At 45.7% G+C, this 13,195-nt stretch overlaps 1 protein-coding gene across 13 annotated transcripts in view; it reads right to left on the bottom strand.

The window, feature by feature from the left end:
• Positions 1–1,227: 1,227 nt before the first annotated feature.
• The window catches only part of AKNAD1 (AKNA domain containing 1), a 33,755-nt gene continuing 21,787 nt past the window's right edge, over positions 1,228–13,195 (bottom strand). For all 13 annotated transcript variants that reach the window (XM_043520475.1, XM_043520469.1, XM_043520477.1 and 10 more), the window contains 3 exons: positions 12,044–12,128; positions 11,067–11,214; positions 1,228–2,581 (listed from right to left, as the gene is read on the bottom strand). In XM_043520475.1, the coding sequence (XP_043376410.1) occupies positions 2,429–2,581; positions 11,067–11,214; positions 12,044–12,128 (386 nt within the window). In that variant the 3' untranslated portion in view covers positions 1,228–2,428. The remainder of the gene's footprint in view (positions 2,582–11,066; positions 11,215–12,043; positions 12,129–13,195) is intronic.

The following is a 13,195-nucleotide window of genomic DNA, read 5'->3' as shown; positions in this document are numbered from 1 at the left end:
TCCTAAGTGGACTATGCATTTGTCCTTATTGAATTTTGTCCTATTTACTTCAGACCATTTCTCCAGTCTGTCCAGATTGTTTTGAATTTTAATCCTATCCTCCAAAACACTTGCAACACATCCCAACTTGGTATTGTCCACAAACTTTAAGTATACTCTACTCACTATGCCATTATCTAAATAATTGATAAAGATTATTGAACAGAACCAGACCCAAAACTGATCCCTGCAGGACCCCACCCATTATGCCCTTCCAGCATGACTGAACTATTGATAACTACTCTCTGGGAAAGGTTTTCCAACCAGTTTTGCACCCACCTTACAGTAGTTCCATGTAGGTTGCATTTCCCTGGTTTGTGTATGAGAAGGTCGTCAAAAGCTTTACTAATGGCAAGATATACTGCATCTACCATTTCCCCCCATCCACAAAGGCATGTTACCCTGTCAAAGAAAGCTATCAGGTTGCTTTGATATGATTTGTTTTTGACAATCCATGCTGACTGTTACTTATCACCTTATTATCTTTCCAGATACAGAAGTTAAGATGACTGGTCTGTAATTCCCTTTTTAGAGATTGGCACTATATTTGCCCTTTTCCAGTCTTCTGAAATCTCTCCCATCTTCCATGACTTTTCAAAGATAATTACAAATGGCTCAGGTATCTCTTCTGTCTGCTCCTTGAGTATTCTAGGATGTGTTTCAATTTGCCCTGGTGACCTGAAGACATCTAATTTGTCTAAGTAATTTTTAACTTGTTCTTTTCCTATTCATTGTATTAGACATCCAATTGCCACCAACCTTTTTGGTGAAAATCAAAACAAAAATCATTAAGCACCTCTGCCATTTCCACATTTTCTGTTGTTTTTCCTCCCTCATTGAGTAACAGGCCTACCCTGTCCTTGGTCTTCCTCTTGCTTCTAATGTATTTGTAGAATGTTTACTTGTTACCCTTTGTCTCTAGCTAGTTTGATTTTGTTTTGTCCCTTGACCTTTCTGTTTTTTTCCCTACATACTTGTGTTTGTTTATATTTACTTTGTAATTTGACCTAGTTTCCACTTTTTATAGGATTCGCTTGATTTAATTGAAGATCTCCTGGTTAAGCCAAGGTGTTCTCTTGCCATACTTCCCATCTTTCCTATGCAGTGGGACAGTTTGTTGTTGTGCCCTTAATAATGTCTCTTTGAAAAACTGTTAAATGTCTTTGTTTTTCCCCTTAGACTTGCTTCCCAGGGGATCTTACCTACCACCTCCCTGAGTTTCCTAAAGTCTACCTTCTTGAAATCCATTCTTTATTTTGCTGTTCTCCCTCCTACCGCTCCTTAGAATCATGAACTCTACCACTTCATGATCACTTTGACCCAAGCTGCCTTCTACTTTCAAATTCTCAACCAGTTTCTCTCTATTTATCAAAATCAAATCTAGACATGGTATAGATCAACATTGTTCAGACATCTAACCCACCCCTAGATGGGGAAAAGTAAGAGCAATAATCTTCCAGGTATTACTCAGTATACTAGACCTTTGTTTTTTTAACTATGGTCACAATCTTTGAGGCCAGTTATGAGACCCATGCATATTTGGGAGTAAATAAAATATAGTCTCCCTAATGTGTGACATTATTAAAAAGAATGCTAGTAATATCTGTGTGTGATTAGTCCTTAGTGCATGAAGCTTGGCGATAAGATCACTCTCACTGCATTTCAGAATACATATACAAGCAGTTTACTAATGACAAATTTCCTTACAGGCATAGGAGAAGCTTATTCCCTTTGCAATTTTTTTATTCATAATGCTGAAATAGCTGAAGATTTGTATTAGCTGTTTTATGAAAGCTAAATCCAACAGATACTAAGAATGTCACTGTACAGATACTGACATTTTGGAATATAAACAGGAGTGATGAGAGAGCATTTACTGAGATGCACAAAAGCGTATGCTTAACAATACAACCTATTCTTTGTCAATTTGTGAAGGACGTATTCAATGTCACAGCTAAAACTCATTTTTAAAAGATTATCCAGAAACAAAGGGTTTCAGTTATTTCCCTCTGTGATGTTCAATACCAAGCAGGATACAGAGCTGGGCTGTGATACTGCTGAGCCCACACTGATGAATGAGATGTTATCCTCCTAGCCCCAAATTACACATTTTAGAAACTACAGCTAAGCTTGGTTACCTAGAGCAATTCTATAAAGAACTACCATTATTGAAGGCTGAGGGAAGTCAGCTATATGGCCATTCTTCACTAACACATGTGACAACTTTCAAGGTCTCTTGGTTTATAAACTTGGCACTCTGATATGTTTTTCTGCTCTTAAACTGTTGCTAATATCACACATAAGGGCAGCTGCTCTCCTAACTTTTGTACTATTTGTTAATCCAATTTTTCCCACTCAGAGTTCTGTCTCTACGTTTCAGCTGACAAATTCAAATGTTTGAAACAGGCCAGCTAAAAAACTGCTTAGTTCGATGAGTTTTGACTTTAGCTAGATCTTCTGCAACTACTTGTACCATTCGTTCTGTAGTTTCCTTCAAACTGGTTGCAGTCTGTATTGCATGATCCAAAGTAGAGTTTAAAATCTGTTAGGCATAAAACAGTCAAATTGTTGGATAGTTACTATCTACTTTCTCTGATAATACACAGGCTTAAAGATAAATGTTCCCACACACACAAAACCAGAAGAGGAAGGATCTATGTTCAATCGGAGATCTATGTAACATTTTCAACAAGTCTACCTTATAGTATTTTGAAAAGTACTGCAGATAGGGTTTTGGCAGGGCAGCTGCTTATTCTTTTGTGTGCAGCCTATTCAATGGCCACATATAAAGCTGTGTACTTAAGAAATCTATGCAGAGTTGGGGAGGAGGATGTGTACTGGAGGGTACCAGGTCTGCTATATGTCACTCTCTTCCACAACTACAAAGAAACTGTTTTAGCATAGAGAAGGGTGGCCCTCAGCCATTAATCAAAATAAGGGGAAGAAATAGCAAAAAGGGCTAATGTAGCCTGCTGATTCAATGGGTGCACTATACTAAACTGAGGGGGCAACAACCACCCACAGCATCACCCTCTGCCCCAGTGTGACCATCCTAACCCTGGCCCAGTCTCCAGGGGGGTGGGAGCTTGCCCCACAGCATCAGCTCCTGGCCCGCAGGACCAGACCTGAGTGGTGCTGCGACCCCACGTGCCATGTTGCAACACCCAGAGGGGGGAGCGGGGCAGAGTCCCACACCACAGGAATTGCCACTATGGATTGAGTTTATGCTATAATCTACCACCATGCCTCCCCTCGGCCTGGACTTGGAGAAGTGTACGTTTGGTTGTTTTTGGATATTTGGTTTCATGATTTCTGTGTCTGCAAATGCACTCATGAATCCACCCTAAAGCCACCCGAAGTAATGCACACAATGTTAATTGTAGTAAACATTAAACATTTGAGAATGAATCTATTCCCTGCTGTTGGTTAAAAAAGTATTGTATGATACACCCACAAATAAAACATTGAGCGTATCTAAAATAATACTTTAGGTAGTTGTGCAGTAAAAAGGTTAGAAAAGTATGTTGTCAAATGACATTTTTCAAGTCTGAAACATCAATTATATTTTGCTAATAAATCTTGATGAAATAAATTCCTCAACTGAACCATAATGAAACTGGTTGTCCATGAGTGGGGACCCTTTTCTCCTCTGACAGGAACTGGAAGAAAAGGATTAGGGTGTGTGTGAGCTATTTTGGAAGGAATAGGGACCTAGTTAAGCATCTGGGCAGTAAGAGAGCTCTCTGAGGAACAGGAAAAAGAAGCAACAACCTGAGGGCTTGTGGGTATCTGGCTCAAGAAGAGAGCCCGATGACAGCCTGACAGCGAGAGCAAGCTGGAGGTAGCAGTTTAGGACTTGACTGTGAAAAGCTGAGTAGGAACACAAGCTTTTGATAACAAGGAGCAAGCAGTACCCTGTAGTTAAGAAGTGTGATGCAACTGCATGTACAGACGATAGCCAGGACAACAGAGAGGAGTCCGGAATGAGATCCGACAACAACACGACTGAAATCTGGCACCAGGAAAGGGATGGACTGGAAGGACTAGAACAGAGAAGCCCTTCAGGTTACTCTGATGCTGGAGTCCTGTGCTGGACTGCCACAGAGCCTGAGTTAGCTAATAGTTTATATTTTTTAACTGTTTAAGCCATTGCACCCATGGGATTTCCACACTTCCATAGAGCTAGCCCTAAAGTATCCTTTTCCCACTGCATGAGTGTGGCATTTAGGAGCCCCCTAGGGCTACAGTCTGGTGCATGAAGTGCCTAGTGTGACTGCTTCTTAGCTTGTGGTATGTAAAGCGTAACAGCCCAAGCTTTAGCCCCAGATCTCTGCCCCCAACTTTAGCCTCTTTACTCTATAAAAGGACCCCTAAAATCCCTGTATCCTCCCAAGGAAGGATTCAATTCCCCCAGTGCAGGTGCTGCAGGCAATAGCCATAAAACTGCCTTCCAAAGATCCTCTCCCAAGTTCTGGTGGAAGGGGCATACTGCAGGAGGGAGAGGTGTGTTGAGGAAGCTCTATATATAGCACTGTGGAGGTTCTGGGAATCCCAGGGGGACTGCTGTAGTATAGACAGGTCTCCAGGGCTGTCCATATTACACCACAGGCAACAAAGCAGCCCCAGATCAGGAAAGTGTCTATCTCCTGTTTATCTAAGTTGCAAGTTCTGTACTGTGGATTTTAGAGGCATAGCACAGAATCTCACTCCAGATCTCTAAGAGTGACTGATGTATCAACTCCCTCACTAGCACCCTGCAGCTGGGTCAATGACCATACTTATGCCTTGTGCTGAAGTTTATTTAGGGGTATATTGGTTTTAGTGGAGTAAAATGGAACCTACTATTCTTCTTCGAGTACTTGTTCATGTCCATTCCAATCAGGTGTGTGCACGCCACGTGCACACCAGCCAAAAGATTTTTCCCTTAGTAGCGTCCGTAGGGTCGGCCTGGGCGCCCCGTGGAGTCGTGCCTTCATGGCTCCCAATATAGTGCCCTGCCAACCCCCCACCCCTTCAGTTCCTTCTTACCACTGGTGGCGACTAGCTGGAACATCGCTCACTGTTCCTTGCAAGTGCTTTGGCAGTGTCCTCTGTAGTTAATTGTACAATAGTGTAAATAGCTAGTTAGAAATAGTTCTTGTAGTAGTTTAATTTTGTTTGGGGGGTTCCCCCCAACAATGTTCCCCGCCTCTGGGGTATGTCCGGGTCCCCAGGGTTCAAATTCTGTGAGGACTGTGGCCAGTTTATGCTCAAGAGTGACCCACACTCTTCTTGTGTGCGGTGCCTCGGGGAAAGCCACCAAAAGGACAAGTGCAAGATCTGCAAGAGTTTTCAACCTACAACCATCAAAGACCGGGAGCAGAGACTTAAGATCCTGCTGATGGAAGCGGACCTGCGACTCCATTCCGACCCCGGGTCCGCAGAACCCATGCCGAGTACTTCATCATCAGTCCGCAGTGCTCCGGTGCCGATGGTGCGCGAACCAGCACCAAACAAGGACCCTAAGGCCCCTTGGCATCGCCATGGCTCCGACCATAAAAAGCCATCTTTGGTGCGGCACTGCTCTCAGTCCCCGGTGCCACTAAAGAAGAAAAGGCCAGAGAGGGGTCGGTCTCCCCCCGCTAAAGTCCAAGGGACCTGTGGCATCGATGAGCACCTCAAGCCAGGCTACCTCGTCCCTCCAGCCCTCTAGGGTTTCATTGACTCCTGTCCCGGCTGGAATGCCAAGGTGACCACCTCCAGCTCCCATCTACGCTGGAGGCATTTGAGGCAGCTAAGGACCTTATGTGCCTCCTGGTGGCATCCTCCCCGCAGAGGAGCAACAAGTTGCCAGTGACTGCGTGGCCCCACTTTCAGTCAAAGGGCAAACCAGCATTGATGGTGCGCTGATCCCCATCCCCGGCGCACCTTTCCCCGGCATGGCCCACCCATGCAGGGGAGCTGCACCGATCCCCGGCCTCTTGGTGCCGCTCTCCGGCAGCCCAGGGCACCGCTCCTCAGTGGTTCTCCTACTCGGAGACCTCGGAGTCGGACTCCGATCGTTCCAATAGGATCAGGAAGTCCAGATCCCACCACAGCCATCAGCCCTACCTGGCACCATGGCCTCCACAGAGGCAGCCTTTGTCACACTGGCCCTTTTGGACACCTGGGTGTATCACCAGAGTCAGCGACAAATCCAAGGCCCAAGGTCCAGGTCGGCGTCAGTGTCCTTGACGTCCTTCACCCTCCGCAGGCAGCAATGGCACTGCTGACCGAAGCGCCGGCATCGCTGTTACACCCTACAGCTCCGGCACCGATCCTCCGCTCAGTGGCACCGCCGATGGCTTTGGCTTCAACTCCACCGGCGTCAACAAGATCGGCACCACCAGGACTAGCAGCTTCAGCACCGATATTTCCCCCTCCCGTGGCCCCCGGCACCACACACCACGGAATACCGCATGCCGCAAGACCCACGGGGCACTGAAGGCAGTGAGCAAGGTCCGCTGCCAGGCCTCTCCTCCTCATCCTCCCCAGATGAAGCGGTTGCGGGTACGTTGACGGCCCCAGCTCTGGAGAATAACAGGGCACTCCAGCAGCTTTTATGCCATGCTGCCTAGAACCTGGGCATACAGGCAGAAGAGGTGGTGGAGGACTCGGATCCAGTTGATGACATCCTCGCACCCTCTGGTCCATCATGGGTTGCCTTACCTTTGATAAAGACAATTGTTGAGATGACCAAAACCCTGTGGCAGACCCCTGCTTCTCTGGCCCCTATGGCCAAGAGGAATGAAAGGCGGTACTTTGTCCCTTCTAAGGGATATGAACATTTATATACCCACCCACCCCCCGACTCATTGGTGGTTGATGCAGCCAATCAGTTGGAGCTTCCAGAGTCCTTCCCCTAAGAATAGGGAGGTGAAAAGACTCAACCTGTTCAGCAGGAAGGTCTATTCTACTGGGGAACTACATCTCTGCATCGCGAACCAGCAGGCCATCGGGAGCAGATAAGCACACAACACCTGTGCTGCGACGGCGAAGTTTGCAGAGCTCCTGCCACAGGACTCTCGCACTGAGTTCTCTGCATTAGTGGAGGAGGGAAAGCTGGTCTCCCGAGCTTCCCTACAGGCGGCATTTGATGCAGCAGATGCAGCCTCACATATGATGACCACAGGGCTTGTATGAGAAGGGGCTCCTGGTTGCAGGTCTCCAGTCTGCCCGAAGTCCAGCAAACAGGACCTCCCCTTCAAGGGTCCGGCCCTCTTTTCCAACAAAATGGATAAGAGACTCCATAGTCTGAAGGACTCAAGGGTCACGCTAAGATCTTTGGGGATCCATACACCAGCCACCCAGCGTAGGCATTTCTGGCCACAGCCTCCCTCCACTTCTACCAACCCCAGAACCGCCAAGATGTTCCTTATAGGAGGAATAGGAGTGGTAGAAGGAGCAGAGCTCGGGGCAGAGCTCTGGTCAGCCCAAGCCGCCACCCAGCCCCAGACCCCCCTTTTAAAGGTGCAGTCGTGGATGGCACACCAGTACCACAACTGGATCTAACCCCTCTTACCTTCTCGTCCCATCTATCCCCTTTCTACCATGCTCGGTCCCATATCACCTCGGACCACTGGGTGCTCCATACGGTAGAGAGGGGATACTCCATCCAATTCTGTGCCCTCCCACCCTTTCACCCCCTTCCCTGTCCCTCTTCAGGGACCCCTCTCATGAGCAACTTCTAATACAGGAAATTCACACCCTCCTCTCGGTAGTGGCAGTGGAAGAAGTTCCTCAGGAGCAAAGGGGCAAGGGCTTCTACTCCCGGTATTTCCTAATACCAAAAGCCAAGGGTGGCCTCAGACCCATCCTGGACTTGCGGGAGCTCAACAAGTTTGTCAAGAAACTCAGGTTCCGCACGGTCTCCTTGACCTCCATTATCCCTTCATTGGATCCAGGAGACTGGTATGCCACCCTCGACTTGAAGGACATGTATTTTCACATAGCAATAGTTCCACCTTACAGACGATACCTCAGGTTTATGGTGAACAACAGCCACTATCAGTTTACTGTCCTCTCTTTTGGCCTGTAAGCAGCACCTCGTGTTTTCACCAATTGCATGGCAGTTGTCGTGGCGTTCCTGCGCAAGCAGCAGATACAGGTTTTCCTGTATGTCGATGACTGGCTGATCAAAGGCCACTCCAGATCTCAAGTGGAGGAGCAGGTCGGCTTCATAAGAAGGACCTTCCTCAAACTAGGTCTCCTTCTCAACGAGGCTAAATCCACACTGTCCCCAGTGCAGAGGATAGAGTTTATAGGCGCAGTGCTAGACTCAACTCAATCCAGGGTGTACCTCCCAGAAGTCAGGTTTCAGTCTCTGGGGGACATCATACAAGGCCTCAGACAGTTCCCTACGACCACAGCAAGAAACTGCCTGAAACTGCTGGGGCATATGGCCGCTTGTACCTACGTAGTACAGCATGCTAGACTCAGACTTCGCCCACTCCAGTCATGGCTAGCATCGGTTTATTGTCTGGCTTGAGACGCTTTGGACAGCATTGTAACCCTGCCCTGCCCAATATTAGACTCCCTCCTGTGGTAGCTCGACCCACAGGTAGTTTGTGCAGAGGTGCTCTTTGCCAGCCCCCAGCCAGTCCTCTCATTAGTGACAGACACCTCAGATCTGGGATTGGAAGCACATTTGGGAGACCTCAGGACACAAGGTCTCTGGTCTCAGGCGGACCTACCTCAGCATATCAATGTCAGAGAACTGAGAGCGGTGCACCTGGCATGCCAGGTTTTCAGAGCCCACATATCAGGCAGATGTGCATCAGTCCTTATGGACAACACCAGGGCGATGTTTTATATCAACAAACGGGGGTGCACGCTCCTCTCTCCTGTGCCAGGAAGCCCTCATGCTGTGGGACTTCTGTGTGGAGCACTCGATACACATGCAGGCATCATACCTCCCTGGGATACAGAATGAGCTGGCGGACCGTCTCAGCCGATTTTTTCATGGCCACGAGTGGTCCCTCTGGCTGGACATAGTGAGCTCAATTTTCCATCTCTGGGGCTTTCCCCAAATAGACCTGTTAGCCACGCGCAGCAATAGGAAGTGTCAACTATTTTGCTCCTTTATGAATCACATGTGTTCCTTGTTCCATGGGGAGGCTGTCTGCTTTACGTGTTCCCACTGGTTCTGTTGGTCCACAAGGTGTTCCTCAAGATCCACGGGGACCGAGCCCTAATCATATTGATAGCTCCGGCCTGGCCATGCCAGCACTGGTTCACATCACTCCTGGAAATGTCTGTGGAGACTCCGGTCACCCTACCACTTGTCCCGGACCTGATCACGCAGGATCACGGCCACCTCTGGCACCCGAACCTTGAGTCGCTCACAGCATGGATGCTCCATGGCTAAATGCCATGGAACTGTTCTGTTCCGATCAAGTCAGACAAGTTCTCCTTGGCAGTAGAAAGCCTTCCACAAGGGCAATGTACCTTGCCAAGAGGAAGAAGTTCTCTTTCTGGTCAGAGCAGCACCATCAGTCACCGACGCTTGCCTCGGTGCCATTTATACTGGACTACCTCCTCCATCTTAAACAACAGGCTCTATCTATGTCATCAATAAGGGTCCACTTGGCCACCATCTCCGCCTTCCATCCGGGCGCAGATGGCCACTAGTCGTTGCGAACCCTAAGATTAGCTGTTTTCTTAAAGGTCTTGACACACTCTACCCGCAAACGCGACAGCCTATCCCTGCTTGGGACCTTAATCTGGTCCTTTCCAGATTTATAGTCCACCATTAGAGCCACTGGCAACGTGCTCCCTGCTTTATCTTTCATACAAGGTGGCATTTCTGGTGGCGATAACCTTAGCTAAGAGAGTGTTAGAGCTCAGGGCCCCCTTACACGGTATTCCATAAGGACAAGGTTCAGCTCAGGCCTCACCCAGCTTTTCTCCCTAAGGTTGTCTCTCAGTTTCACATCGACCAGGACATCCTCCTCCCAGTGTTCTATCCTAAGCCGCATTCCTGCAGCAGGGAGCAGAGGCGTCACTCATTGGATGTCTGCAGAGCACTGGCCTTCTATATAGAGAGAATTAAGCCGTTCCAAAAGTATGTCCAGTTATTAGTAGCAGTGGCAGACAGGATGAAAGGTCTCCCTGTCTCATCCCAACCCATCTCGTCGTGGATCACATGCATTTGGGAGTGTTACACCCTGGCGAAGGTGCCTGCTCCGCCAATCACAGCACACTCCACCAGAGTTCAGGCCTCCTCAGCTGCATTCCTGGCGCAGGTCCCCACTCAGGAAATCTGCAGAGTGGCAACATGATCCTCAGTTCACACTTTTATGTCACACTATGTGATCACACAACAGGCCAGAGACAAGGCGGCCTTTGGAAGAGCCATGCTCCAATCAGTGGATGACTCCAACCCCACCTCCTGAACTTTGGCTTGCGAGTCACCTGATTGGAATGGACATGAACAAGCACTTGAAGAAGAAAAAACAGCTACTCACCTTCTCATAACTGTTGTTCTTCGAGATGTGTTGTTCATGTACATTCCAATACCTGTCCTCCTGCCCCTCTGTCGGAACAGCCAGCAAGAAGGAACTAAGGGGGTGGGGGGCTGGCAGGGCGCTATATTGGGTGCCATGAAGACACGACTTCAGGGGGTGCCCAGGCCGACCCTACAGACACTGCTAAGGGAAAAATCTTCTGGCTGGTGTGCACAAAGCACGCACACACCTGATTCAATGTACACAAACACCACATCTCGAAGAACAACAGTTACGAGAAGGTGAGTAACCGTTTTTTACAGAAGCAAAAAAAAAGTTAAGAATAAGCCAGTTTCACATGACAAGTTAATAAATAACACACTTTTCTATTTAAAAGCCAACAAGACACCTTTAGCACTCCACAAGGCACTGAATGCAAGACAAGTTGGATTATAATCATTAGCATTTATGAGTGAGATTTTCAAAAGTGCTACTGAAAGTCAGTGGGACTTGTTGCTCCTGAGTCACTTAGGCATTTTTTAAAATCACACTCTAAATTCTTACCTTTGTGTCAGTATCACTGATGTGTCTGTTTCTAATATTGATCATTGATTTACTTCCATAAACCTTCCTGCTGGCTAGGTATTGAGGTGAAAAGATAATTGTATCATGCATCCTTGAGTAGCAGGTTTTGGGAGCCTCTAAATTATCTCTAGAAGATAATACATAAAATATACACAAAAACATTTTATAGTTACAAAACAAAGAAAATGTGTTTAAACAATGTGTATTCAATGTCTATAACTTTTTAGCATCCTTGCATCATAATTTCAGTAGAGTTCTTCATTTGTTTAATCACAAAATACAACTGCATAATTAGTGTTACATTTATAACATACATCCTATAGTCTCACAGACAAACCTTCAGGGAAGGGGCACGGAATCTGGCATCACTGAATTATCCTCATTAGAATTTTCAGCACTGCCTACTCTGGAAGCAGGAGAGAAGCCCCAAAAGGTTTTCATTTATTTAATTTCTTTGCCAACTTTCCCTACCTCCCCACACATTGTCAACACTATAATTAAGAATCTGTCCTACTTCATATTCTCCAGATATAATTTAATGTTAGTAACAAGAAAAAATAGGAAAAGACATTTCTGAGATGAATAAACAGTACTGCAATATCATTACTCCTACAGACAACGTGGCTGTCACTGCCAGGCTTGGAATGATGATGACACATTTAGTTAACGAAAAGAGACCAGTTGGGTGGATACTATACTAAAAGAATTAGCAGATTTTCTAGTTCTTCCATGTAATTGAAAAGTTTCAGAAAAAAATCTAGTTAAATCTGTTCAAGTTTGGATTTATATTATATATTTTACTTTCATTAGTGACTACTATTCTAATATATAGTACATATTGCACAGTTATGGAGTTGTGCCACTTACGACATTAGTGAATTTGGCCCACACTATACATCTTCAATAGTCACATCTTCTGTGGTACTAATTTATATAAAGCTACTGGTAACACTTACTTGTCAGAAAGTCTGTATACAAATGGATCTGGTTGCTTACTTGTACAAACACTATTGGCGGCAATTCTTTTCTTCTGTGAAGAAGCTGAAATTTTGGAGGCCAGAGTTAGAGTCAACAAAATAACACAAATATATAGAAAATTATACTTTCTTATATTTAGCACCAATGACAGAATAGGCTGTTTTTTTAAAAATGTGGGCACTCTGTTACCATGGCCAACTGCAGTAATGGAACAGACAAATTAGGCATGGAATTATGTGCACACAACGGTGAAAGATCAGAGCCAGTTGCCTGTTTTTAGGTATGTTACCAGACAGCATCATACAGTCTTGACGCTGTACCTCTTTCACCCCTATGAATTACAGTTAAATACTAATTGTTCATCAATACAAAGTAGATTTTAACAGTTTACTATTCCACAGCCTTGGCTCTTAGAATCCTTGTGTGACCTGACATTTGCTAACTCAGCAGCTCCAGTCAATGGAATCCCTGCAAAAACGCCTCCACTGGAAATGCCCACTCTAGTTCTAATTTTCAGTAGAAAAATACCAACAAAAATATCCAAAAGATGTATTTCTTTACTAAATCAATTTAATAATTAAACCCAACATTCTTTAAACATGCACTGTGTTGCCAACTTGCATGATTTTATCATGTCTTTATCATGACTGCTGTTTGTCTTAAAGCCCCAGTTGCAGAAGTTTTTTGAATACATGAGAATCTCAGATTTCATTTAAAAAATTACCTTTCTAGCACTTATAATTGTGGAGAAAAGACTGAAATTGTGACCTAAGTGCACCCAAAATGCTTCAAAATGAGAAGACAAAAGAATTCAAAATTATATCATTTTTAAAAATCTTAAGCTTTTTGTGGGGTCCTGACTCATAATTTTTAAATATTTGAGGCTGAAAATACTGCATGCAAATGCATGAACATAATCTCTAAGAATAAGCCCTGTAGGGCATGATGGCTCAAAAAAACTGATATGAGAAGGATAATAAATCCTGAAAAGGCAAAAGACAAAGGAGGAGGAGGAACACAGTAAAAAGATTAAATGAAATTGAAGTAAATGGCAGGGAAAAAGGGGTAAAGGTGAAATATCTTGATCTGCCTCTCATCTTTTTTCCCTGCCCCCTGTCCCCCTGTACTTA

The sequence above is a fragment of the Dermochelys coriacea genome, chromosome 8 (genome assembly GCF_009764565.3).
Source record: "Dermochelys coriacea isolate rDerCor1 chromosome 8, rDerCor1.pri.v4, whole genome shotgun sequence".
NCBI lineage: Eukaryota > Metazoa > Chordata > Testudines > Dermochelyidae > Dermochelys > Dermochelys coriacea.
The sequence above is the reverse complement of the archived record's forward strand: the minus strand, read 5'-3'. Positions and strand labels throughout refer to the sequence as shown.